The 26,169-nt window shown below is 36.7% G+C and overlaps 1 protein-coding gene across 3 annotated transcripts in view; it reads right to left on the bottom strand.

Annotated features, from left to right (window-relative positions):
• Positions 1–26,169, bottom strand: part of FBXO36 (F-box protein 36) — a 38,976-nt gene that overhangs the window by 6,070 nt on the left and 6,737 nt on the right. For 2 of the 3 annotated variants that reach the window (XR_010885038.1, XM_067301890.1), the window contains exons 2-4: positions 10,968–11,076; positions 6,914–7,086; positions 2,124–2,346 (exon numbers count right to left, since the gene is read on the bottom strand). Coding sequence is in view for 2 of the 3 variants with exons in the window: in XM_067301890.1 (XP_067157991.1) it covers positions 2,158–2,346; positions 6,914–7,086; positions 10,968–11,076 (471 nt within the window). In the remaining variant the exon portion in view is untranslated. The remainder of the gene's footprint in view (positions 1–2,123; positions 2,347–6,913; positions 7,087–10,967; positions 11,077–26,169) is intronic. The other variant, XM_067301891.1, reaches the window with a different exon arrangement.

Raw genomic sequence — 26,169 nt, forward strand, 5'->3', positions numbered from 1 at the left:
AGGGACCGCTGCATAGTTGATCAAGGAGATGTGGAGGTAGGCTGACAAAACAGAGTGAAATTAGGAATTTCAATTAATATGCAATCAGTCCATACTGGCTAGCATGGGTTCTAGTTTCCTAACCTGAAACTGCCTGAATTAGTTATGAGAGCACAAACTAACAAAAAAATTAACTGGTGGTAAATTGACAGAAAGTGAGAAAAGAGGGTCTATTGCTTAGTAGCTTTGCTCATATGCTATAGTTCTTTAAAATCATCTAAAAAATCCCTATGGTTTATGGTGTTTTATTACACAGAACAGAAATTTTGTGAATACAGTGTTTTATGCCCATGAGAAAATTGGAGTTTGTCATTGACCTAAATGGAAATATTCACAAAGAGTGAATGTGCTTAAGTGTTTGAAGAGCAAATTTTTACCTAAAGATCTGTCATCATCAAACACTTCAGGAATATTGGTATATAGTTACAAAACAAGATATTCTTAAAATAAATTAGCAAATATCTTTTAAGATTTAAAATACTGCTATGCTTTTGTCTGTATAAAGAAATAGAATAAGACCCCCCTTATTTACAGTTTTAAATGATTTATAAAATTCATATTTCATTCTTGATGTTTAAAAAAAAATGTTTACCTAAATGCCTACAGAACCTCAGCCCTGAACTTAAGGGACCTACCTTAACTGAATCTGGTTCAAAGATACATATGGCATATGTTGAAAGTGAAATTTTCAGGTAAAACATTGGGAACTTTACAGAACAAGCAGGAAGAACATCACTGACTAACTGTAACAAGTAAATTATAAACTAAAGTACAAGGTCACAGTTGCCTAAAAGGTCTATGCCTGTATCATATATGAAGCATATATTTTAAATAGAGATTTGTTTCTTACTGGCTTGAATATTGATATTGGTTTGAATACATGGCCAGAGGAAAGAAAAATGGTAAAAAATTGATATTACATAAAAATAAACATTACCATTTTTTGCTGGAAAAAAGCTTTATAAAGCATGCATTAAAAAAAATAGAACTTCCCACAAGCACTGAGGAAAATGAGACAAGCTGAAGAAAATCAGTGTTTTCTAGTGGTCATTTAATGACACTTGCAATCAGTAATTTTTTAATGTTTTTGATTAGACAGAGCTAATCATTTACATAATTTTAAAGACTGCAGTGCCTTATCTTGTAGAACTTAGGTAGGCAACCTAAGTGAACTCAGTGGAAGTTGAATACACCCTCCAGATACTATTACAAACACTGTTTTTAATGCTCAGGTCTTAAGTCTAGTCAATGGCAAATGGTAAATTAATTAATCAGTACTTTCAGAGTAGTAATATTTGACCTCTTAATTACTGAATTTGATTGTTAGAGTATCTTAAAAATGTCAGTAAGAACTGCCTTTGGTTTAAAACACTTAAGTAACCACTGTTATGGACTTATAAAATAGCAAATATCTCTTATCAAATATACAACTCTAACAATGGAAGTCAACTACTCTAAGAAGTTTCTTCATCAGCAACATCAAGGAAAGTTTGGCCTGTACCCCATTCCAACAGCGTGCCTTAAACATGATTTTGATGGATTGTCAAGATGAGGAAGATGGTTTGATTCACACTCTCAGTAACCAAAGAAGTTTCTTCTTGGTGACAAAATGATTATTTGCTTGAATTAATTTAAAAACATTTTAACACACATCAGACTGGAACCGGGCATATGTTACTTGCCTATAAACACTGAAAATTTGCTATGGTGGACAGTAAAAATTCAGCATGCATCAGCAATTCTTGTAGTAAGAACTGATGGTTTTCTTCCCTGTTCTATAAAGGTAATGATGACAATGCCATAGCACTTACTATCAAACAGGGACTAGGCATAGTATATACACAAAATTTATAAGAAGTCAGAAAGAAGTACAAGGGAGCCACAATCTCTTCTATTCCTAGTAGCTGTTGTTATGCTCAGTATAATACAATTTCAAGAGGCCCAACATACTAAAGATTATATTATTTACATGTTGCCTCTATTAAGACATATTGTTTTAATTCTTTTAATCTTTCAGTTAACTTAGTTTCCCTAATAAAGAAGAAAAGTCAGTAAGTATAACCTGATAAACAACAAATCCACACCTTAGAACAGTTGCCTCAATGAAAAAACGCATCTTTATTCAGTTAGCTTTTCCTTTTCAGCATGTTTCTGCCGCCTCCTTCGGAGCTGCAGCTGCAGCCGCAGTCTGTTTGTGAAGAAGAATTGTTTCCAGCCCATTTCCTGTGCCAGTTCTCGCATTTCAGGTGTAATTGTGTCACACAAGTTCTCCACAATACTTTCCCACAGCGTGTTACTGTTACATATCTAGTTATAAAAGAAAGCAGAGGCTTAAAAATCGTAATAGGCTTATTCATTGCTCACTGATTGTTTTTATTTGCATGAAATGTGATTAGACAAGACAACCACCATGTATGAAGGTCACTGTAAGTGTGAGGTGCCCACCTGCTCTCTTGAAAGACACAGCGTTAGCTGAAACCCCCAACGGCATCAGTGGAAGTTTTGTCCAGTGTTGCCAGTGCAAGATACTACACAGTCTTCTGTTAAAAATGCTGATGGTTTCTTTTGGTGTGATACTGCAGACATTTCTACTACATTGAAACAGGGGAGATGTAATGCCACATTCTTTCCTGGTATAAAATTCATACAGCGCCAGTGAAATCAATGAAGCTGGGTAAATTTATACTACACAGCTTGGCGGGATGTGGAAATCACATCACAAATACATACCTGTTTTCAAGGTAAGTAAATGAAGCCAAATGCATTTGTTCATGGTACAGTTCACAATTGCCTTTGGAGTTTATCAAAAGCCTGCATTTTTGCAATACATATGCAAATACTATAGAAACACATTTTTATCAGAAATGTGATTTTATGAGGCTCTCACAAGCATTGTAGGGATTAAGTCTGTTTCTCAGCAGATGCTTCCCTCTTAAAGAGTGATTCCGTAAATAGAAACAGGTGAAAATATTATATTAGAAATAATAAGAAAAAGTGATGTAATTTGATAGCTAAGACATATCCATCACAAAAAAAGATTAGGAAAATAGATTGCATCATTATATATTATCTGGCCATTATAAGTGATACCAGGGCCTATTAACATTGATTCTTCTTCTAAATGCTCCAGTCTTTTAAAAGCTTAATTGCACTCATTTAAGTCGACTTGTACTAGATTACTCCAATGCAAGTGACAGGTTTGTCCCTTATAATAAGTAACAGAAATAGAAATGCAAAAGACTTGGTATAACCTCTATTTTTACGTCTTCCTACCTGTGGAAAGTGCTGATATACCAGAGTCATATATTACTTCCCCTTTCAACAACTGGATACTTTGAACCTGTCATTCACTGACTTCAGGAAGGCTGTATCAGAATACAGTGTGGTCCTATTTCTGTTCTCGAGGAATTGTAAGGATGATCATATTGTAGGCACGCACAATATGCTAGCATATTTCAGCAAAGAAAAAACAGGGATTATTGGGGAAAAATTGCTACAGAAGTCCTGAAATAAAAATAGATGCATTTTTACAGTTTTCTTTAAATTTTTGCTTGGTATCTTGCTCTAACTGTTCTACTGTTCCTATGAAAAACAGACATCATTAAGTTAAAAGTAGAGGAGACTGGTTTTTAGTACCATATATTGTATTTTCAAATACAATGTTGTATTTAAATAAATAAATAGTTATAAAACACAATATACAATACAGAAAGGAAAAAAAGATAACCAGTCATTATCATTGTTTTCTCTGCACGCTAACGGCTTCTGGGCTGCATAGCACCAGCCAGCTCTTCCCGTCCGTAACTGCGGAGAGGGGCACGAGCCGGGGCCGCACCGGCAGGGCCCGCGCACGCCAGCTGCGGCTGCCGCCCCGTCCCCCCGGGCACCGCTCAGCTTCCCCCTGCATCGGGAGCTGAGCTCCCTCTGGCGGGAGCAGCTTCCTTCAGCACATAGAAAGAAGCACTTTCCTTCTCGTAGTTTAAAAATAATTTTGCCTTTTTTGAGCATCTAAAGATCTTGAGCAATATAAACTAAAAGAATCCTGTACTAAGCTTGTGCTGAAAGTGTATTTCAAAACCTCATGCAATGCCTGAATAGGGATGTCCAAATTAGGGCTTCTGTAGATTGATGCTTTTTGAAAAAGAGCTTCTTTTGTAATATTTAAAGCAGCACCTCGTGAAAATCTAAAATACTTCAAATCCGAGTATTCAGATCCCTTCAATATGTGAACTACACAGTGAGAGAAAAACTAATGCCATGCTTTGTGTAATAAAGATTTGTTTTGCTCGGCCTACATGGACGCATTGCACAGGAGGGAAGTACAGTGCCTTTGACACCTCACTTTTCAGTCCTGAGTGCAAAGCCTGTTCCAGACCATTACCCATCATCAGGGCTCAGCAGCAAGGGCAGAGACGGCCAGGAGCCTGCTCCTGAGCTGAAGGAGCTAGTGCTCAGCACTCCGCGAACGGTGAGGAACCGAAAGGCAGCGCAGAAGCCCTATCTCCCTTCCAGGCACAGCGCGCGAGGCACAAACCTCCAGAATTCCCTCCTTCCATTTTCCACCTCCTGTGCTCCCTTTAATTGTAACAAAAGTTCAAAATCTGCTAGAATATATTAATATAACTTCAATATACTATTCCCCCTATTTGAAAATCTGAATACGTTATACAGTCCCATATAGAATAGCACTACAACCTACAATAAATTAGTCTAGAAACGAAAATTCTTAGTACTAGGACAACATTTTAATCTCTTAAAAATACTGCTGGAATGTGAGGAAGGGGGCATGGTATTACTAGTTGTAACAGAGTATTTCATTGTGCCAAATTTTATCTTCATTATTATGCAAGTTAATTCTTTCCAGGATTTCCTTAAATACCAGCATATCCAAGGTGTTGTGTTAAACTAATGAAGTTTACTATCCTCCACTCTAACTAGTCCTATACTACTCACTCTCTGCAAATCACAGATAGATTCCAAGTATACTAATAAACCATTTCCTGATCTCCCTTCTGTCCATCCTCCTCCTCTCCTTTAGTCTTTTTTTATCCTCTCATCTGCTACTGGTTGCTTCCCCATCACAATATAAACAATTTTACCTTCAAACTGAAATAAAAATAAAGTTCTGAACTCATCAAGCATGTCTACCCACACATCTGCCCTTCATCTCTAAAATTCATGACTTGCACTATTCTCCTATCATGCCATTTCCTCCTGAGGTCTCTCTTTACACTGTCTTCTATTTTTTGTGCTCGGTTGAACTCGCTCTCACCAAAGTATCTACGACATGTTTGTAGGCACACCTTAGGAACAGCAGTACAACCTTGCCCTCTTGAACTGTCAGCAGTCTGCAGCAGCACTTTGCTTGAAATCTTGGGCCACATAACCTCAAAAAAATACAAACCTCGTGAGTAACCTCATTCCAAATACAATTCAGAGAGGTACTCTCTACCAGAGACGCATCCTCTTCTCCAAACTAAGAGGCTAATCTGTCTCTCTGAAGCCATTCAGTGAGTATCTAGCTGTTACATTAGATTTAAAAACTAAATCTGTTTTTTAATCTTCATCCTAAGGTCTCAACATTACCAAAGTTTTCAGTGACTGTAAAACTGACTGTAAAATCCACAACTTGACAGACTTCATTCTAGGTTCCTAGGTTTTCTCTTTAATATACTTATCATCCTACATTTCATAAAGTAAAACCCTTTATTTGTACCTGAGTTACCACAACAGCCTTTTCTCTTGCTCTGACTGGGATAAAAATGCAATTCTGAGGTATTCAGCATGCAGCTGCAAAAATAATTTTCCTAGATCATGGCTTAGAACACGTTATCTCTTTCTGCCTTTCCAATTAGCTGACCCTACACTGAGCAGGAAGCTGGAGTAGATCACCTCCCAAGGTCCCTTCCGACCTCAGTTACCCTATAATTTTCTCTTTTTGCACCAGTTGCTTGGTCCTCACTCTTAAGGGACTTCCAGGCTATCCTTTCCCTATTTGCCACCCCTCATTCAGCACTGAGAGGCTACCCTTAGCTCTGATCAGCCAACAGCACCAACTTCCATTATTCACTTGTTAAATTTTCAATTGAGCACATTCATCCTCTTTCCCATATTTTCCTGATGCTTGGAAAGAATTTCCTAGTAAGCACCCATAAAGTCATTTCATTCTTCTCCTGTTTCTTAAAACTCTTTGCTGCAAGGTCTAATAAAAAAAAAAAAAACAACAAAAAAAAACACCTCGACAATTGTTTGGCTGCTATTGTGCTAATACCACTGACAAAAAAAAAAAAAACCCAAGCAAAAAAATCTCACTTCCCTTGTGCTCCTGTATTTATTCATAACTGTCTGTTAACTTTTGTCAAAGACTTAAAGTGTCAGCTGTCTAGGAATGGCAGTGATTTTTTGTTTGTAACGAGTCTAGCATAAGGGGACCCTGGTCTGTAGTTAGAGCTCCTAGAAATTACAATAATGCATTGCATATATAATGTATATATTTCAAACATATATACACACATTATATATACTATGTATATATAATACAAAGTATAAGTTTTACCTTTCAAATATTTAATCCTGGAAGTAGTGCATAGCCCCCAACCATTGGTTATACTAGGATTATCTGGATAGTTGCATTTATTATATAAAACAAAAAGTTTGCGGGATAAGCACAGCGTTTCTCTGACTAACAGCCCAAGATCTACTTTTTGTTACACACATTTAGCAGTTTGTATAGAGATGATTACTTTATAGCCACAAACTCGAAGTAAAGCAGACAATGATGATTAGGTTAAATGTGAGATGAATTAAAGACAGCATGCTACACAGCAAAGTTAGCAATTTTAAAATAATTTATTTATTTATTTTTTTTTTTTACCATTTTAAATCTGTGTGAAACTTGAGAAAGCCTGGCAATATCTTCAAGCTCCAGAAAGGAAATGATGTACAGGAGCAATGGGACAGGAAGCCGTTCCAGGAAGTCATAGTTACCTCGGCACAGATTGAGGACATGTTTCAGAACTTTGGCACCAAATACTATAGCAATTTGAACTGCGATTAAAAAAAATCCAAACAGACAACAAATTTATAAAAGCCTGAAATTTCTTCCCAATAATCCCATATTTTTCACATACACTTTAAAAAAAAAGATTGGCTTGGATGTTTTGGATGAAAAAAAGAACATATAGTATCTAATATTGAGTATTAATAATGTATAATATTTCACTTTTGTGTTCAGACTAGTGACATCCAGGAAGCTTGTGTAGTAAAAGTAGGCTATAATTAAAAAAACTGTACATTGTCTAGTATAGAGCAAACTTGTCTCAGCTGAGGAGCATCAAAACAGCAGCAGATCTGAACTGAAACTTGCCCATATCCTTTTTTTTTTTTTTATACAGGTAATGTGTACTTATATGTGCGTGCATATAAAGTTTTTGTTTGTTTGTTTGTTTTTAAATAAACTGTGCTATTTATTCAGGAGGAAGCTAGAAAAACAACCAAAAAAAGCACTTCAGTTGCATGCTTTGGGGAAAATAATGACGGCTATGATGTCAAGAGGCCCTCTAGTTCTGCTTCTTACCTTACGTGGGTTCAATTTAATTTCAGTGGTTTAACTGAAGACAGTTATCTTCCACAGTGCATGACATTTTGTGACTCATTCACTTTGTGAACCACTAAACCCCAAATTCTTTTCTATAAATCTGCTACTTAGTGAGCTACTCCCCATCCTGTAATTATACAATTGATTATTTCTGCTTCAATGTCCAACTTGGAACTTGGGCTTTTGAACTTAACAATATGTCTTTAGCTCATTTAACTGTATTATAAACTTGCTTTAATAAAAACACTTGTTCATTACAAAATAGGGTCTTGAATTCAATTTGACATGCTTTTAACCAATAATCAGTGGTCAATTTTGAAGCTGCATGTCATTGTCTAAGAACAAATGACATGAATATAGTCATCTAGATGTGTAAAGGACTTTTCCCATACTGGCACACAGGAATCAAAGCTAAAGCAGAATTGCTATTTTATTTACAATGAAATGTTTTAATGCATCCATAGTGTGTGTATATATATATATATATATATTTAATCAACTACAGTATATTTTCTGGTACATGTTACCATCATAAAAAGAGAGAGAAACACAATCATGGAAGCTGAGATTATATTAAGTCACTAAGCACATCCTATTCCTATGCAGCAGTTTGTCTTCCAAGATATTTTGTCAGATTAGTTATAAAAGACAAGCTTACACTAATATGTTTGAAAGCCTTCCAAATTCTAGGATTTCACAGTTCAGATTTATTTCTGATTGACTTGTTTCTTCTCTGTTCCAAATATTCCTACAGTAATGATGTAAAAGAAGGCTATCACCTTACTGCTCTTTCATGTCTTTGAGTAAGTGACCCAGTACTGTGCAACCTGGTTTTTTTTTGTTACTATATTATATTACAAGTTCATATACAGTTTGTTATTGGTTATTATTTGTTTTGTTGCTTTCCAAGTATCTCAGCTCCATATAGTTGGCTATTTTGCTCAAGTTCCTTACACGAGTATCAAAATGACCTACATACTCAACTAAAAATTGTCTGACTGATCTAATTCAAACTGGTAGATAATAATGATCCACCTCTTGGCATACTAGGAATGATGACAACAACAATGTTTTTTGTAATGTGCAGGCTGAATTATTAAACAACCTACCATGTGAATATTTGCTGCTGTTTGAGGTTTTCTTGAGGGTTGACCATTTATTTCTATGAATAATAATATAATATGACCTGGTTTGGATGTTTTAAAATATATTTAACTGTATTTATCATATTTTATAGATGTATCTGCAACTAATGATGAACTAGGACAGGATATTGAACTCCAGGTTTTCCAGGTAAGGAAATCTTACCAGTTAAGATTTTCATCCTTAAGAGTGCTGCATAGCAAGTGATGACTTGTATTATTTGTTTATTCATCCAGAAATGTAAATAGACATCTCTTCTCTAGCTTACACTGTCATCCATTAATGATGAGCTTAATTCATTAAGCTTTGGAAAAAAACATAATGAAGATCTAGCCATACACAAAATCTCTTTAGTTCTATTATGATTATGAAGAAAAAAAAAAAGATATCTTACTTCACTGTCCAAAAAGAAAAAAGAAAAGGGGGGGGACATTTCAGGTGGATGAATAACATTTCATAAAACTACACCATAGGAAACTAAACTGAAAAATAAATGTACTGTTCCAAGACAGATATTCCAGACTATTTTATTTGTTATGGGCTGTGAGTGCTGACTGAAACTTTTTCCAGGGTCTGGGCATTTACAAAGTGTCTCTTGCGCATTCTTTTATATCTTGTAACTTGAGCTCCAAACGTGCAGCCTTCCTGGCAATGGGAGCACTAAGGGCAGTCGTTTATAGCTTCCCCACCCAGCCGCCTAAAGGAGCGTCATCATTTCAGTCAGATTTGCTTGAAATTTGCAGACAGTTTCAAAAGTTACAAGAGGGATCAGAAACACATACTGAAAAATTCAGAATGTTTTAGCTTACCAGGGCTAAAAAAATCCCTTGAAGACAACACATTAAGCTGTAGCAAGTGTTACATTTTAACAAGCAAATTATAGCAAACCTGAATTGCTTTGTTTCAATCTCTAAATGAAGAAACAGATATATCTACTCTTGGAGCCTGGAGGAGCTTTTTCCTTGAGGAAAAAGTTTTGTCCTCTCCCCTACCATCCAAGATGCATTTACTGACTGGCACAGCACTCTTACTCTACCCAGATGAGAAGAGGATGTCTACTGAATCTTTATGAGGAAGACCAGGCTTCATCATTTGGAAGTGACGTTTCTTTAAAAATCACCGTAAAAACATGAAAAATACAAAGTCACATCTGTAACTGAGGTTCTTTAGGTCTGCATGTAACAAGAATACAAGAGCAACTTATAAGAAAATTTCACCAACACAAGGTATTTGAGAGCTACGTAGGTTTTCTAGGTACAAGTCTCAGATCTCAATCCAATACTGAGGTGCAGTTATGAAGTTCTCCTTTTTCAGACCAGGTCATAGCTCAGAGAGCTCAGCTATTAACTCCAACAACCGAATTAAGTCTGACTTTGACTTAGTATTTTCAGGAAATCGTTTCCTCTATGAGCCATAAGCAATGCTAATTTATGATGTGACATCTTTCTTAAAAGAAATTAATTATTTATAACTGATAATTACAAGAAGATGCAGATTAGTAACTATCTGGGGCATGCATTCCCATGGAAGTTTGGGAAAAAGTATAGTTGTTTCAGAAGTTGGCAGTGACCTGTCCATATGACCTGTCAATTCATCAGCCACCCCGTCTGTGCCCTCCCAAACGGCTGATTGACAACAATCCCCTCAAATCAGAGAGACTTTTCAGCTGTTTATTGCATCTCTGGTTTCCAGGCTCTGAAGAACAGCCCTGTAAGTCTGCCCTCTGACTGCCCTTCTTCCTCTGGCTGCATATTCCTAACCTCATGTTACACTTTTTGCATCACCACCACTTTTGATGTTGCTTATGTTAGATCAGACTGGGAATCCAACGGGCCTCACGAAATGGCCATAAAGATAATTGCGCTGGCACAGCACAGAGCATTATAAGGGGTTACTGAGTTATTAGCAATGAAAATACTGCTTTCTGGCCTATTTCTGTTGTTACTAACTCTGTCATTTTCTTATAATGAATCTATCAGTGTTGCTGGGATTTATCGCAGATTTACAGTTATTGTTATGCCTTTTTGTTTTTCCAATATCCACCCATTAATTTTATTAATAAATTTATATATAAAAGCCTAACAAGTCAAAGAAACCACGTATCTTTCATGAAAATTATTACAGATCAATATCCATAGATTATTCCATTATATGCCACATCAAATATGTAATTATTTTGTCATCTTACTATGAAGAGATGAATCGTCCAAAAAATCCTCATGAGATTCTTTAATTTCTCCAGGTCTTGCGTCACGAAATTCACTCCTAAGAGAGATTTTCCACCACCTGAAAATTACCTACAATTGGGGAAGAAGAAAAAGGAAGAAGTAATGAGCATCAAGTACCACTAGATAAATATATTACTAGGATTTAGCACTCTGGTTATGTAATTATTACTGCATTCCCAAGAACGTAAAGTTATCATAAGGGATCAGACCATGGTTACATTACCAGTCACCTTACCAGATGCTTCAAAGGAGTAAACATCCTGTAATGCATCTAGAGAAATGTGAAATGTTTTTCGTACAAAGAAAATATGTTTCCAATCCCTGCATGCAAATTGTCTGTACAAATTAAAACACATTTAATGACATCTCAACTTGCAAAACTATAAACATTCTCTTTTCGTTTTGCATTTAGTGGCAGAAGTACAATTCATTAGACAGTAAGCTAGATAAGCAGCTCTACCCAGTCAACTGCTCCAGTGCGCAAAAATGACAGCACTGAAAGCTGAATTGTCATTTTAACATTTCGTTGTTAGCAGCCAATTGAAATTAATAGGACTGTTCAAACCTCAGAATTTAGACTGTCTTAAAACTCAGGAAAAAGCTCTGTCTGTACACATTCAACTCATATTTTTAAAGTTAGAATTAAAAAAAAAAAAAAGCCTAGATTACAAAGTGTACAGCTGACAAGAGATTAATGTAAACGGCCAATTAGGTAGCTATGAAATGATGGAGAACAAGGGGCTCTGGCTAACAGTCGTTTTCCCAGAGTCTTCTTAAAATATTATATTTGTCCTTGAACAGTGTGTCAGCTTTAATATTTACTTTCATTTCGTTGCTGTCACAGCTGGTGTACAGGAGAGGAAAGCCATAATCACGTCCCTTCCTGCACGCATGTTGTCTAGCAAAGATCACACTACAAGCCAAAATCACGAGCCAGTTGCTGTTGTAAGGCAAGGTTTAATAAAAAAATAAAAAACAAAAAACAACTTATATTCTTACTAACATTAATCTCTTATTTTCATTTGCTTGAGAAAAGACAGAATTTTATATAAAGTTATAGGTACAGGGAGATTCCTGACACACTGAGGAGTGATAAAATTGGCAAACAAGAATATTAGTGAGATGTATATTTATACACACACATACATATATATGAAGTACATTTATCATATCCTTATTTTTCTATTGGCATCTACAAAAAGAAAATTAAAAGCAAACATTGAATTAACTGTCAAACCACAGGAGACTACTCACATTTATTTAATTTTATTTTATTTTACAAATCTTAGACCTGAGAAGTGTTTTACATCTTGCATCATGGAATGTAACTTTAGATCTCTTCAGTATTTCAATATCAAAATGTAGATTTTAAAGTTGAGAAGAATTAAGTATTTGTAATTTCCAATAAGTTGAATTTACTTTCATAATTAATTTTTACACCAAAGCTCAAATTCTAGACAGTCTGCCAAGATAGGTCCACACCAATCATTTCTTTATTTTTCAAGCCTTGCTTGTATCCATTTGATATCTCATGTACAGTAACAGTAAATATGTACAAATAAAGGCTTAACATCTACATTTGACATTTGAATGTCAAATATAGCCAGCTAAAGATCATCATTTTGATGTCCCTTGTGGCTAGCGTTTCATCGCAGGATTTGATGGGAGACATACAAGATAACTTCAAATAACCGTCCACAATATTTTGTAAAATAACCTTTATTATGTGAATTAAAAAAAAACCCAGAACACTCCCTTCCATAAGTTCATCCTATTTTTTAAATGGCACACACAACCTTTATTATTTGCAGTTGCCTGTTTGAAGGGAAAACAAACCATTTACCCCATCTGCATTCTAGAATTTAATATATGGTGAAAAAAATCACACCACTGAAGCATTTTACAATAGCAGAGTTAACATTTCTGTAATGTACAGGCACAGTATAGAGTACCACTTTGCTAAAATAATGTCATTTAAGATACTAGTAGTAATATGAGAATTCAATGCAAAAGAGGTTATAAACCTCTCTTCATTTCGTTTCAGCGATGATCCTACTACCCGGGAAGGCTTCAGCCCTAGTGCAACTGCAGCCCACTGCAGGGATAACGACAGTGAACTGTAAGACTGTACTTCCAAAACTTTCTTTCTTTCTTTTTTCTTTTTTTTAAATCTCCAACAGTGAAGGAAACATCAACATGGAGGGCTACTTTCATTTTTATTTATGGAAAACATGAGGGGAGAATAAGGATGAAAGAAATTATATGCAAATGGGGAAAGAAAAGACATCTTTCCACATATTCCTCACTTCATAGAGCATTCAATATGGGGCAGAACTAAGAACATAATATATTCACGAAATAGGGAAAAATAGTTGTTTAAGGGGAAAAGAAACAGACACTTGCTCTTAGGCTTTACATGTTACTGTCAGAAGTGATATTTCTTTTTTAAAAAAAAGCTGTATTTAACTGAACACAAGTTTAGAAGTCTAATTCTTAAAATAGCAGAGTCATGATACACAACAGATTATAGTTTGTGATCTGTTATAAAATAACATAATAAATATTTTTTCTGTCTGGGGTGTGTAGTACAATAAAATTAAGTGTATACAGGTAGCAGAGGATGGCCCAAATTCTGCCCTGGTGTAAACAAGATAAACTTCTTTTCACAGGAAGTATTATATATATTCTTTGTGTTTAATGTTTTGTGATTATGAGTGCATTTATCCATCTTTTACGTTTATGTACACGCAGGTGTACAAGACCGTATCTTATCCACACATTTGAGAGCATGCCTGTGTATAAACTGTTGAGTACGTTTTTAATCTTTATACCCCCCCACTTTCCAGAACCCTAAAATGAAACACCCCAAATCAACCCCACTACAAACAAAATACCACTGTCCTGTTTTTTAAGCAATGAATGGAGATGTTTTTGTACAGTTAGCAAAAGGTACTTTCTTGTAGTACCTTTGTGTAATTATAAATCAAAAGCATTTTAATACTACCTAAAATATCAAAAGCTCAAAAGATTACCAAAATATACATTTCAGTAATCTCTGATCATCTTCTTTGTTGTCCCACAAAGCACAGTGCAACACAACTAGCTGTCAGAGTGGGAACACAGAGCAACATGCACAGGAAAAATAAAATATTCCTGAGGTCATCATATAAAGTGCTACTGCATATTTTCCAGACAATTATTCTTTGATTTATAGTGGAATGAACTATTTATAACATTATTCCATTTGTAACTTTCCTTAAAAATAAATACTCAGGACAAGCATCAGTTACATTGATAATCTGTTAGGATATGCTGCTTATTTTAAAGAAAATGTGTATACTTTTCATAGATTAAAAGAAGAATGGAAAGTAGTACTAGTGCATCATGGTTACCATAGACACATTTAATTCTGGATCGTACTTGGAGGTGCAAATGTTAAAGCAATTCATAACCACATTGCTAATTCTGCCAGTATTTCTTCATGAAAAAATAAGAGGAAAGCATGAGCAGAACCAAATACAAAGAACAACAGCACCCAATTGAGGCTTTGGATTAAAAAGTCATACCAATTTTTCAGACCAATAAAACAGTTCAAATACATAAATGATAAAGTAGCAACAAATAAATTATTCAGGAAGGATCTATTGTCACATTTAATCTGGATTGTAAATTATCAGAAGCATAGTACTATTTAGACTGTATGAAGAAAATAATATTAGAAGTTTGTCATATGGTGAGCCATCTTTTAAAGATGTTGGGCTCCACTTCTCCTAAATTTACTCTGTTTCTGAGGTTATAGGACTGGAGACATTCGTCCTGTGCGACAGACTCATAGTATATGAAGTGAAACATCTGGAGGAAGCTGAAGAAGAACTTTAGTTGGTGTGAGTTGAAGTCCTATTATAAAGGCACATATGTGAAACTCTTCTTCTTCAATATACATTTTTGGGGATTTCCAAGTTTTCCAGACTCAGTTTCCTACTTTGCCTAGCAAAACTCATACCTCAGAATTTCATCTCAGATTACTGGTTATTTGGCAATTTTCCCCATTTTCCTCTTAATTTGTTTTACCTATGGAGGTGGGGGCAAATTCAAAATCTAGGAAATACAGGTCTTTCTGAGATTTAGGAGATTTAGGAGATCTAAATTCAATTATTTGAGTCTGTCCCAGGTGAATGGCCTCAACTCCAAGTCTCCCTTTTTGGCCTGGTATCTGTCACGGCAGTCCAAGCTCTCCTTCCCCCAGGCAGCGAGGCAGCCGTGTTTCCTTACTGTAGAGTGGGTCGCTTTCTCATTTACTCTTAGCATCATTGCCTCTACTAAACTGCTTTTCTCAATCTGTTTGTCAGCCCAGCTCCCTTTTTCCCATACCATATTATACTTCCACAAGTTTCAACAACCTTTGCTTTTGGCTGGGTTTTGGGGATTGGAGAAGACTATAGAAAATTTATGTTGCCTCTTATCTTGCTGTTTGATTTCAAAATTAAAGTATTCATATGCCTCTGTCCCTCATTTTTATCTATCTTTTCCTCTTCCAGAATATTCTGTATTTTTGCCACCATCTCCAATGAATCTAGTATTTTTAAAGCATTCAATTTTCATGCAGTTGAATTACTCATTTCACCTCCACATAAACTGTTACAAAACAGAAATGAAATAAATGAGCAATACTGCAACATCTTCAAGGAAATAACTAAGACAGACCTTTCTAAAGTTACAATCTAAATAGCTTTCCCAGTTTGACTGCTTGAAGTCAGTATCAGCTAATCTGCTGCCTAAGTGCTTGTGAGCCTAAGCTCAATTTCCAACCCACAAAGGAGTCAAATGTCTTGTCTATATATATATATATTTTTAAGTTTTGCAACTAATTAGCATAGTGAAAGCTACCAGCTTACTCCCTTCCTTCATTTTTCTGGCCCTTGTTAGTTTAGATGGAACTCTAGACATGAAAAAGCTCCTCCTGTCACAGCCTCTTCTAGTCCAATTCCATCGCAGCCTCACCTAACTAAGGAGCTGGTGCTATAACAGTGTAAAGATTTTTATGCAACTGCAGCGATATGCACACGACATCTTTAATTAGCATGAGTAACAAAGGAAAAAATGAACACAACCATAAAAACTTTTAGGCTTAGACCAATTTTAATGCTTATTTTGTAAGTGAATGAAGTTTAGGCTTTTAGGTCATTTAAAAAAAAAAAAAAGCAAAATACATGCCTTAAAAATTTTACTTGCCTGTCACCAAGAAGACACGACCATGTGTTATATCTGAATTGTGTTTGGCCACAAGCCAAGTAGCACCAACAACACAGGTATTTGCAAAAGAACTAAAATGAAATGTTAAATAACTCGATAAAGAAGCTGAGGGAGGCTATCCTTCTGCATTGACATGGGTCTAGCTAAAGTAAATGCTATTTTGATCCTCGTGGGATAAGTTGTTGAAGCACAATAACGAGACACACAGGCAATTGTTTCACATATGGCTACTAACGTCATATTGCAATTATCTTAAAAGTAACAACACAGATCTTGTAGAACTGAAGAACAGTTAAGTCTTTTTTTTCCCCCCTTTCTCCAGAAAAAAGTTATGTTCTTGTCAAGAAAAAATATCCTTTATATAAAAAACTATTCTCACAACATGCTGTGAAGTAGTTAAAGAAAGTGATAGTTATATCCTACACAAGAAAGATCAGATTTAACAAGTATTATGAAAATCTATATCATGATCTTGGCACATTTACACAGCAACTTATTTCTAATAATTCCCTCACTGTCCTTTACACAAAGGACAATTGAGAATAGTTACTATATAAAAAATTGTATATACAATAAATTAAACAAGCTAGTCTGCAAGACCAATCTCCCTCCTGATTATATGACATCAGCAGAAAGTCTTAATATTTTCACTAACCAAAGTAAACCTCCAACTCTTCTGGACTAGTGAAGCAGGCAAGCTGCTATTGCCGCAATACAGTCGCTCCTACAGATTCTTTTAATTTGTGACCAGCTAATGAAGGACAGTGTCCCTGCCTGACTTCTGAAAAACTAGCTAGGAAAAATGCCCTTCTGAACACCTCTGTTCAGCCGTGAATCAGTACTGTTACTTGTACATATTTGTGTCTCCTTTTTATTAAAAAAGATCAAGCACTCTGTTTGGGATAGCAATCAATAAACACACTATAAACACAAGTGCACATAAAATATGGACTTCAATATTTGCATAAGAAAAATGGTCCTTGCAATTAGCAGCAATTTAAAGAGAAGACTTAATTATCTGGATTAAGTGATCACCTTTACATTTAATTGTTATTTCTTCTTGAAATTCCTATGTTAAAAAAAAACACCACAAAACAAAACTTTTTAGTGTATTGAAATATACTGAATGAAATTCAAGTTGAAAACAGACCATTTATGGTACATTTAAAATTAAGAGCTACTCTTAAATAATTATTTTCAGAGTAAATCTGTGAGGAATAGCCACAGAATGCTGTCCCAGTAGAACACAGGTAGCCACTACAGACCTGCATCTTCCTTTGGAAAGCTCTAGCAGCTAATAATGCCTCTCTGGCCTTTCCGGCTTGCAGCAGGTAACAAACCAACTGTGCTATTTCCATTGCAACTGTTTTCTTTAACAAATATCCATTGGTCTTGATTACAAATTCCATGAACTAATCCATAACTATTTACAATGTAAAGCACATTTCCTACAGTCTTGGAGACAGATAGATTCAAGAAGGGCTATGTGGTTTAAAGTCTTTATCATACCTGGAAGTATTGGAGAAAACAGGAGTTGATAGTTACGACTGCTTTGACCTTTTTTATTCTAAAGGCGTTTTTAAAACAAAGCCTTTATTTTCTACTTGATTTTGAATATTTCCAATTAATGCTGTTACTTCGTCATGATCGGCCAGAGAAGATTATTTTGAGATTCCTGATTTGGCTAATGTGCAAGAATGTGAATGCTGTTTCCTAGCAAATGGCAGCCTGGCAGAATGGGCTAAACCATTTCTGGGGAAAATGTACTTGTATGCCTCAAAATTGCAAGCAGGTCGAAACTGCTCCATTGGAGAAAGTCAAAGGGGCCGTCAAAAGGTTGCGGCTAACGAAGCCTTCATTATTCAGAGTTCCTAGAAATGTTTAAAGGAAACCCTTCTAGGAATAAGAACGGAAAGTTCGGAATAAGAACATTTAGGTCCAAGAGTCCAGCAACCTGAAAATAAACTAAACCCGTGCAAATATGCCATTTTACATTACAGAATAGTTGAAGTTGGAAGGGACTTCTGGAGATCATCTAGTCCAAGCCCCCTGCTCAAGCAGGGTCACCTAGAGCACATTGCACGGGATCACGTCCAGGCGGGTTTTGAATATCTCCAGAGAAGGAGACTCCACAACCTCTCTGGGCAACCTGTTCCAGTGCTCTGTCACCCTCACAGTGAAGAAGTTTTTCCTCATGTTCAGATGGAACTGCCCGTGTTTCAGTTTGTGCCCGTTGCCTTGCGTCCTGTCGCTCGGCACCACTGAAAATAGTCTGGCTCCATCCTCTCGATACCCTCCCTTCAGATACTTGTACATGTTGATAAGATCTCCTCTCAGCCTTCTCTTCTCCAAGCTAAACAGGCCCAGCTCTCTCAGCCTTTCCTCATAAGAGAGATGCTCCAGTCCCCTAATCATCTTTGTGGCCCTTCGCTGCACTTGCTCCAGTAGTGCCACATCCCTCTTGTACTGGGGAGCCCAGAACTGGACACAGTACTCCAGATGTGGCCTCAGCAGGGCTGAGTAGAGGGGGAGGATCACCTCCCTCGACCTGCTGGCAACACTCTTCCTGATGCACCCCAGGATACCATTGGCCTTCTCGGCCACAAGGGCACATTGCTGGCTCATGCTTAACGTGGTGTCCACCAGCACTCCCAGGTCCTTCTCTGCAGAGCTGCTTTTCAGCAGGTCAACCCCCAACCTGTACTGGTGCCGGGGGTTATTCCTCCCCAGGTGCAGGACCCTGCACTTGCCTTTGTTGAACTTCATGAGGTTCCTCTCCACCCAGCTCTCCAGTCTGTCCAGGTCTCTCTGAATGGCAGCACAGTCCTCTGGTGCATCAGTCACTCCTCCCAGTTTTGTATCGTCGGCAAACTTGCTGAGGGTGCACTCTGTCCCTTCATCCGGGTCATTGATGAAGAAGTTGAACAAGACTGGACCCAGTACTGACCCCTGGGGAACACCGCTAGCTACAGGCTTCCAACTAGACTCTGCGTCGCTGATCACAACCCTCTGAGCTCTGCCATTCAGCCAGTTCTCAATCCACCTCACTGTCCACTCATCTAACCCACACTTCCTGAGCTTGTCTATGAGGATGTTATGGGAGACAGTGTCAAAAGCTTTGCTGAAGTCAAGGTAGACAACATCCACTGCTCTCCCCTCATCTACCCAGGCAGTCATTCCAGCATAGAAGGCTATCAGGTTGGTTAAGGTTGGTTGTATATGACTTATTGAAATCATATACAGTTTAAATCAAACAGGTATGAGCTGCTGCCTGTTACACCTGTGAATTCAGATGCTTTTTGCTCTGCATCTGGCAAAATATTACCTGACTTTTTTTGCAAATATAAAGTAGGGATTACAACACCTGTGCTTTACTTGACAATTAGTACACAAGTCTAGGCTTGCATTTGCAATAGTACAGGAAGTCATGAATATTACTCTTTTGTTGTCTACATTCATAGGATCACATCTGCACAGGATAGTAGTTCCCCTTTCACATCCAGTGACACCCAAAAACCATCAGGTCTCCTAAGATGTCACTTGTAATAACTGTAGTAATTTTAGTCTACAACAAATTTTCTGTCCAGCAGTTTTGGACGTTCAAATTCTCATTATCTTTGAAATCATGTGCTTTGAATGATGGGCATATCTGAACTAAGGCCGAAAGGCAGGAAAAAATCTCCACCTCTTCTCTCAGAAACATCACTAAGGAGCAAAATGGATATTACTGTGGACCTTCTGCCATACTATTTTCCTCAAGATTCATACTCACACATTACACCTCTGGGAAAGAGGACATTAAAACTGTACATTTCTTATAGCACATTATGATGATTTAAGGAACCACTTCTATCCATAGTGATTATTCTTTAGATGTACCTGTATCAGACTGAAATCTGAGGGTGAAGTTACACGCCAAGGCCTAAAGCAATCTCAGCAGCAACAATCAGTTAAAGGGGAAACTGCCTGCCTTCAAGTTCCCTGTTTTCCTCAGCTCTACTACTGCTCTTTCATGGCTCTAGTGCTTTTTAATACTGTGGTGAATCAAGTCAACTAAACTAGCAAGAACTAATTTGGAAAAAAAGTAGTTCTCTTAGTAGTTTAGTTTGCTGAAACAGGTCAGGAAAGAGCCCAGTAAGCACCATAGCCAATGCAAAGGAGGGGAAAGGACTGTACATCCAGAAGTGCAGAGGGAGAAAGGCATCAGTTTAGGATTAAAAAAAAAAGGAAAATATTTTCAGGAATTAATTAGTAAACATTCAAGCAGAGCAAAACAAAAGCTTCCAGCGGCTTAACTCACAGTAAAGTTGCACAAAATTGAGTGAAACTGTCTAACAAGGTCTTCCTCTCCATGAGCTTGCTTTTTTTTTTTCTCCTGGATTTTCTTCCTGTCCTCAGTCTGTGAGGAGTCCACAAATCCACCAGTTGGACCACTCGATGATCGATTTCTCACCAGCCTCGCCATAAAACTAGCCCCCTCCTCCTCTCCCAAAAGGGAGCACAGTTTTCTGCCAGGTTTGGTTGCAGTCTCACAGGCAAATGAACTGACATAAAATCTTAAGGTTGCCCAAAGTAGTCTTGGCCCTTCTCCTGTACTCCTCTTCCTGAAGTACAGGATTTGATGGAGAAGCATCATACAAGAGATCTCCTTAAAGCTAGAGCTCTCAAACACAGTAGCTGTTTGACTGTTTCATTTAGATTTGTGTATTTCTCAGCACATCTAAATTCAAGTACAGAACAAGTGATTTTGGAACTTCAGTAAAGCATTAGATTTAACTATTATATGACACTGAAGAGAAACTGCAAGCCTAACTATTCTCAAATCTGGAGCTCTAGTAAAAGAGTATGCTTAATTCACCATGAATCTGGGGGACTTGGAGCTCCTCAGATTCGACAGACAAAAGCATATGACCAGCACATGACTTAAAAATAGGAGCCTACAGCTACTGAGCTCCAGAAAGTCCTTGCAAGGATAAAGCTGATGTTTGGTGGCAATTAAGTATGGTCTGGTTTTCAAGCTTCCCATCAGATACACGGTTTAGATATACCAAAGATTTTCAACTGCAAAACCTAATATGCTGCCCTAAAGAAAATGATTTGCAAGAGAAAAATATCCTCAGGACAATATCAGAATGAAGTTTTGGGCAACAATTTGTTTTTGAAAGCTTGTAGAGATTATTCTCAGAATCACAACAGTTATTAATGAATTTGTACTGTAAAAGAATTGGTATGATTTTTAATCAGCAATAATGCTACCAAAATTCTGTATCAAATGAATAATACAGTATTTCAGTTCTTAATTTCAATTTAATATTCACCTTGAGATTCACCATTAAATATGTATATACACACACTTCCTTGGTCCCTGTGAGAAGTCTCTCTCTTCTTATTTCATTTGTGCAGGTCTTTGTTAATAGCATTTCAGTAATGCATCATCAGCGGTAAAATGACAGTGAGAGGAAAGCAGTGTAGGTATTTTTCCAAATTACAACAGCCGAATGCAAGCAAATCATATTAATGTAAACTATAAACAGCAAATAAAAGATTCAAGTAATAGTTTAAGGGAGTGAAAGTCCACATACTTCCTTCCCCTACTTCTGCTTTGAGAGAAAAAAACGTTACTGTTAAGGGCAAGAAAAGAGAAAACAGTTTGGTTAACAAACAAAAAGAAAGCAGTGATTGTAGCAGAGTACAACCATGAAGACAATGGTGGATGGAAAAAAAGACAATCTTCTGGAGTAACTAAAAAATACTTCGTGTGTTGCTATCAACAAGCATTTCAAGTGGCTGGAAAAGACGGGAAAAGAAACACCACTATTCCAAAATACCATATATAGTAACTACAAAGCTGTTTCATTTTTTCCCTGCTTCACTCATATTCAAAAACATCAAGTCACTTCACCTAAGGGATTAGCTGGTGGGGAGGGGATCCAGCTTCCAAAGGTTTCCACTTAAAGTATCTGAAAAATATTTCAGAGAAATACAGGAGGAAGAGAGAATAAAAAGCTTGGAAAAAAAACTGTCTTTTCCTTTGGGGAATGCAAAAGTAGTCATGTTTCAGCAAAAAAAATCTGCTGCCTTAACATGGTCACTGTTTTTCCTCTGAGTTACATACATGCTTTATTCCTGTATTAGGATCTTTCTTCATCTGTTTTCCCAGAGCTTGCAGAAAATAAAATAAATGCTAAAGATGTTTATCACAGATACTTATAGTGCAGGTGCTTTGGAGGCTAACTTCTGCCTTTATGCAGACCTGTGCATACAGATCAGAGGAAACAATACAAGAACAGGACAAGGCGAGACAATGTGGAAGGGAGGGATGTGTGCTGAGAGGAATGAAATGCTATCAGAGGGAATAAAGAATTACTCTTGAGGATCAGAGTCTTCAATTATGTGCATGATACTTGCCATTTATTAATGTGATTAAACAGGCAGACCTAGATAAGACTGCCACAAAGAGATTATTGCACTATTTAACAGAACAAAGGATGCTTGCTAAGTGTGAGACATAACATTCCTTCCTAGATGGATAAGACACTGACAGGTTTAATTTGAAGCAGTTTGTTTCCTCCTTCTTCCTTCAGTTTCAAGGTCTCTTTGTTACAGTTTCAGGTGTGGTCTACACTTTAAATTTTTGCTGATTTTTTTTTTTTGGTAGAGAACCAAAAACAAGTAACAGAACAGACCCCCCTACTACGTGTATAAAAATACTAGAGTGCAGTACATTGTTACAAAGGAAAATTCTTTTCTAGGGAAGCTGCACCTCCTTTAGCAGTGAATGTGCATATAACTCGCAACCCTTTTTATTAGAGTCTTAGCTCAACTATCCCACAACTCCCTTCCTGGATAGCTCTTACCACCCTGAATTGTATAGGCCTGCAATCTAATGTCTGCCAAAAACTGCTTTCCTATATTCTTATGTGGCCAGCTTACTTTCAGCACCGACATCTTTCACTCTAATTTCTGATACATCTATTGCACGAAAAGGTGCAATAGAGGCATCTATTTGGCTCTCAAAATCTGATCATATATTTTGGCAATACACAGATACTCTCAATACATTTTTCCAAGTTGCCTTGCTGTTTATGTACATCTTTAGTGCCATGAGATGACTGACAGGAAGGGGAGGGATCCATCACATTGTGCAGTCACTGCGTTATACTTGACTCCTACCCAGGCCTCCAATTACTCAGAGAAAGTTGTGCAGACAGGTATGCCCTTTTGCCTCCATCAGTTATCAGCCGAGTAGCACAGGGTACTATGCTCTCTGAAAAGTTGATGTTTTTTTTCTTTCTGTGTTTCTTCAAACACTGGTTTGGTCTAGTCCAAATTTAATTTCTTGTTTTCTGTGAAACTGTTAACTTATTTTTTACTTGAAGGTTTCAGAGTTATCATAAACTGCACCGGAAGGAACAACTGCACAGTTCAGCTGTGGTGTCAAGTTCATTCACGCTGAAGTTTATCCTTTCGTTAGCAGTTGCTATGATAACTTGACTCGTATATGTATTAAAAATCTACATTGCCATTTCTGTCACATGCATCTCCTGTTCTTCTGATGCTCCCCAGCTTCTTTGCTTCTCCTGCCTGCACGCCCCATCTGTTGGCACTGCTTTCACTGCACTCTTCGCTATCATCCTATTATGATATGCTGAACTCCAGCTTCACACTCTCCCAGGTTTCTGGTTTTTTTTAAACATGCAAATGACTTTAACCATTTTACTCTGCACTGATTTCTCCTAGTGCTCTTTCTTCTATAGTTACTATGCTTTACTTCCCCAAATAATTTCTAATTCAGGTTTCACCCAACAAATGACACTTACCCGGGTTGCACACACTGTACAATTTTAATTTAATTTAGTGAAGCCCATCCAAAAACTGCAGACACTTTTACTTGTTTAATTTAGGCTTATTTCAGTTTAACATAGATTGATTTAGTTTAAATTTATTCCCAAAGTAAATCATTACAGTAAGTTTCCATACAGAAGTTTAGAGGAGTTTCAGCGAGCTTGTTTAACAACAATTTTTAAATTATCCTGGTGCATCTTTAGATGAGACCCTATATATCCTAGCACATTGTCTATGATAAAATCCTGATCCTTTTTAGTTTTGTCTACCACTGCTTTTTCTTTCTTCCCTCCCTTAAACACATTACTGCATATATCTAATTGATTTTTGTGACAAATGAACAAAATATACATCTACGGTACAGCGAGTCAAGTCAATGTATCTGATGACTTTTCATGAGGAATGCTTCTATTTACATAGAAAAAGAAATAAGGAAAATGTGTTCTTAATTAATAAAGCCAACAGAAGAAGATGACAAAGTTATCTGCCTCACTTGAAGCAGGAAGAAGGGAAACAAGACGACAGATAGGAGCACTTAAACTTATTTCTGGCAAAACAAAAGTAGAATTACTCCTGAGGTTTCCCAAGACAAGGATTAGCAGGGATAGGTGAAGCACTACCCAAAGCAAGGCAAGAGAAGAATATAACTAAATCCTTCTGTGCAAGAACAAGCACTGACAAGAACGAGTACGTAAACAACAGGCACTCAGGTACAGTAGGAAACTTTCACTTAACTAAGCAGAAGGTAGTGGTACACGCTTACCTTAAACTATCATACCTTCATGACCTGAAAATCATTCCTGGTACGTAGAGCTAGATCAAGTGTGGTACCTTTGAAAGAAGCCACAGACGTTAAAGCCAAGCAGAAAACTTGAAATAAAACAGGAGATTCAACACTGCAATTCAGTGTGGTATCACTGTTCATACACTAAAAATGAGCTAAGACTGGACAAAAATCATGCTAGATAAAGGAAAAAAAATTGTCTCTAGGCTTCCAGTGATATAAGAAACCAAAGTAATAGCAAATAATGGTAACAGACAACTTACTAAAATTATGTTATCTTTAACGTCTTTTAACTGAAACCAGTATGAATAAGTATTCCAGTGCACTTTCAAACAATGGCTCAAACACTGCTGAAAAGGAATTTCAGAAGGCTATACAACTTACTATGGCAGGCTTACGAACAACTGAGCTCTCCACGTAATGAACACTTGAGGACTCAGTATCAGTTATATCTCTACTTTATAGTTCATTAATTAATGTTCCTCAGGATCAAATATTCAATAATAATGCTTGTGGAAAAGATTTAGAGAGAATTGAGTTTTCAGGGAAGAAAAAACAAAAATCTTACATTGTTCTAAGTGCTGCCTTCTGCAAAAACCTTTGATACACCAATAAAAAAGCCCTGAACTGTAAACATTTCAGCCAGAAATGTAAATGCTACTGCAACGCATCACAGAAATTGCATTTCAGTTGCTGAATGCCCCATTTTTCCTGTATCAATTGGCTGCTTCTGCTGGATTATATCTTCAATTATGCACCATGATTAAAGATTTCCCCAATCTTCCCAAAATTATATGGACAATATCTAGCAACTGTGTACAGCCAGGGGTGGGTGCATCATGAAATAAGTGCCTGGTGCATCACCAGGCATCCAAACTTTAACAAAGTATAACAACACTGATAAACCAAAATATTTTGATTTTAGCCAAAACCACCTGATAATAAAATTCACATACTTCCAACAGAGTATTATTTCCCCCAATAAATTGTTTTCATTTTCCAAGCAGTTATACTGTTTCCTTAGATATCTGAAGTAGATACAACGGAAAGTGAATGATATTTATGTATTTTAGACTTATCAAACATTCTCCTGGTAATAATTACTTAATACTGTATGACATCATTATCATGAAAATGTTCAATTATTTTGCAGATACACTTTTCCTGCATAACAGAGCAATTCCTGAGCTGGTACAAAATGACTTGAAGCTGTGCTGGTTTAAGACAGACAACAAACAATTGCTAGTTTTATGCAAGTAAGATCCTCTAAACAAATTGTT

The sequence above is a fragment of the Apteryx mantelli genome, chromosome 9, assembly GCF_036417845.1.
Source record: "Apteryx mantelli isolate bAptMan1 chromosome 9, bAptMan1.hap1, whole genome shotgun sequence".
NCBI classification, from domain to species: Eukaryota; Metazoa; Chordata; class Aves; order Apterygiformes; family Apterygidae; genus Apteryx; species Apteryx mantelli.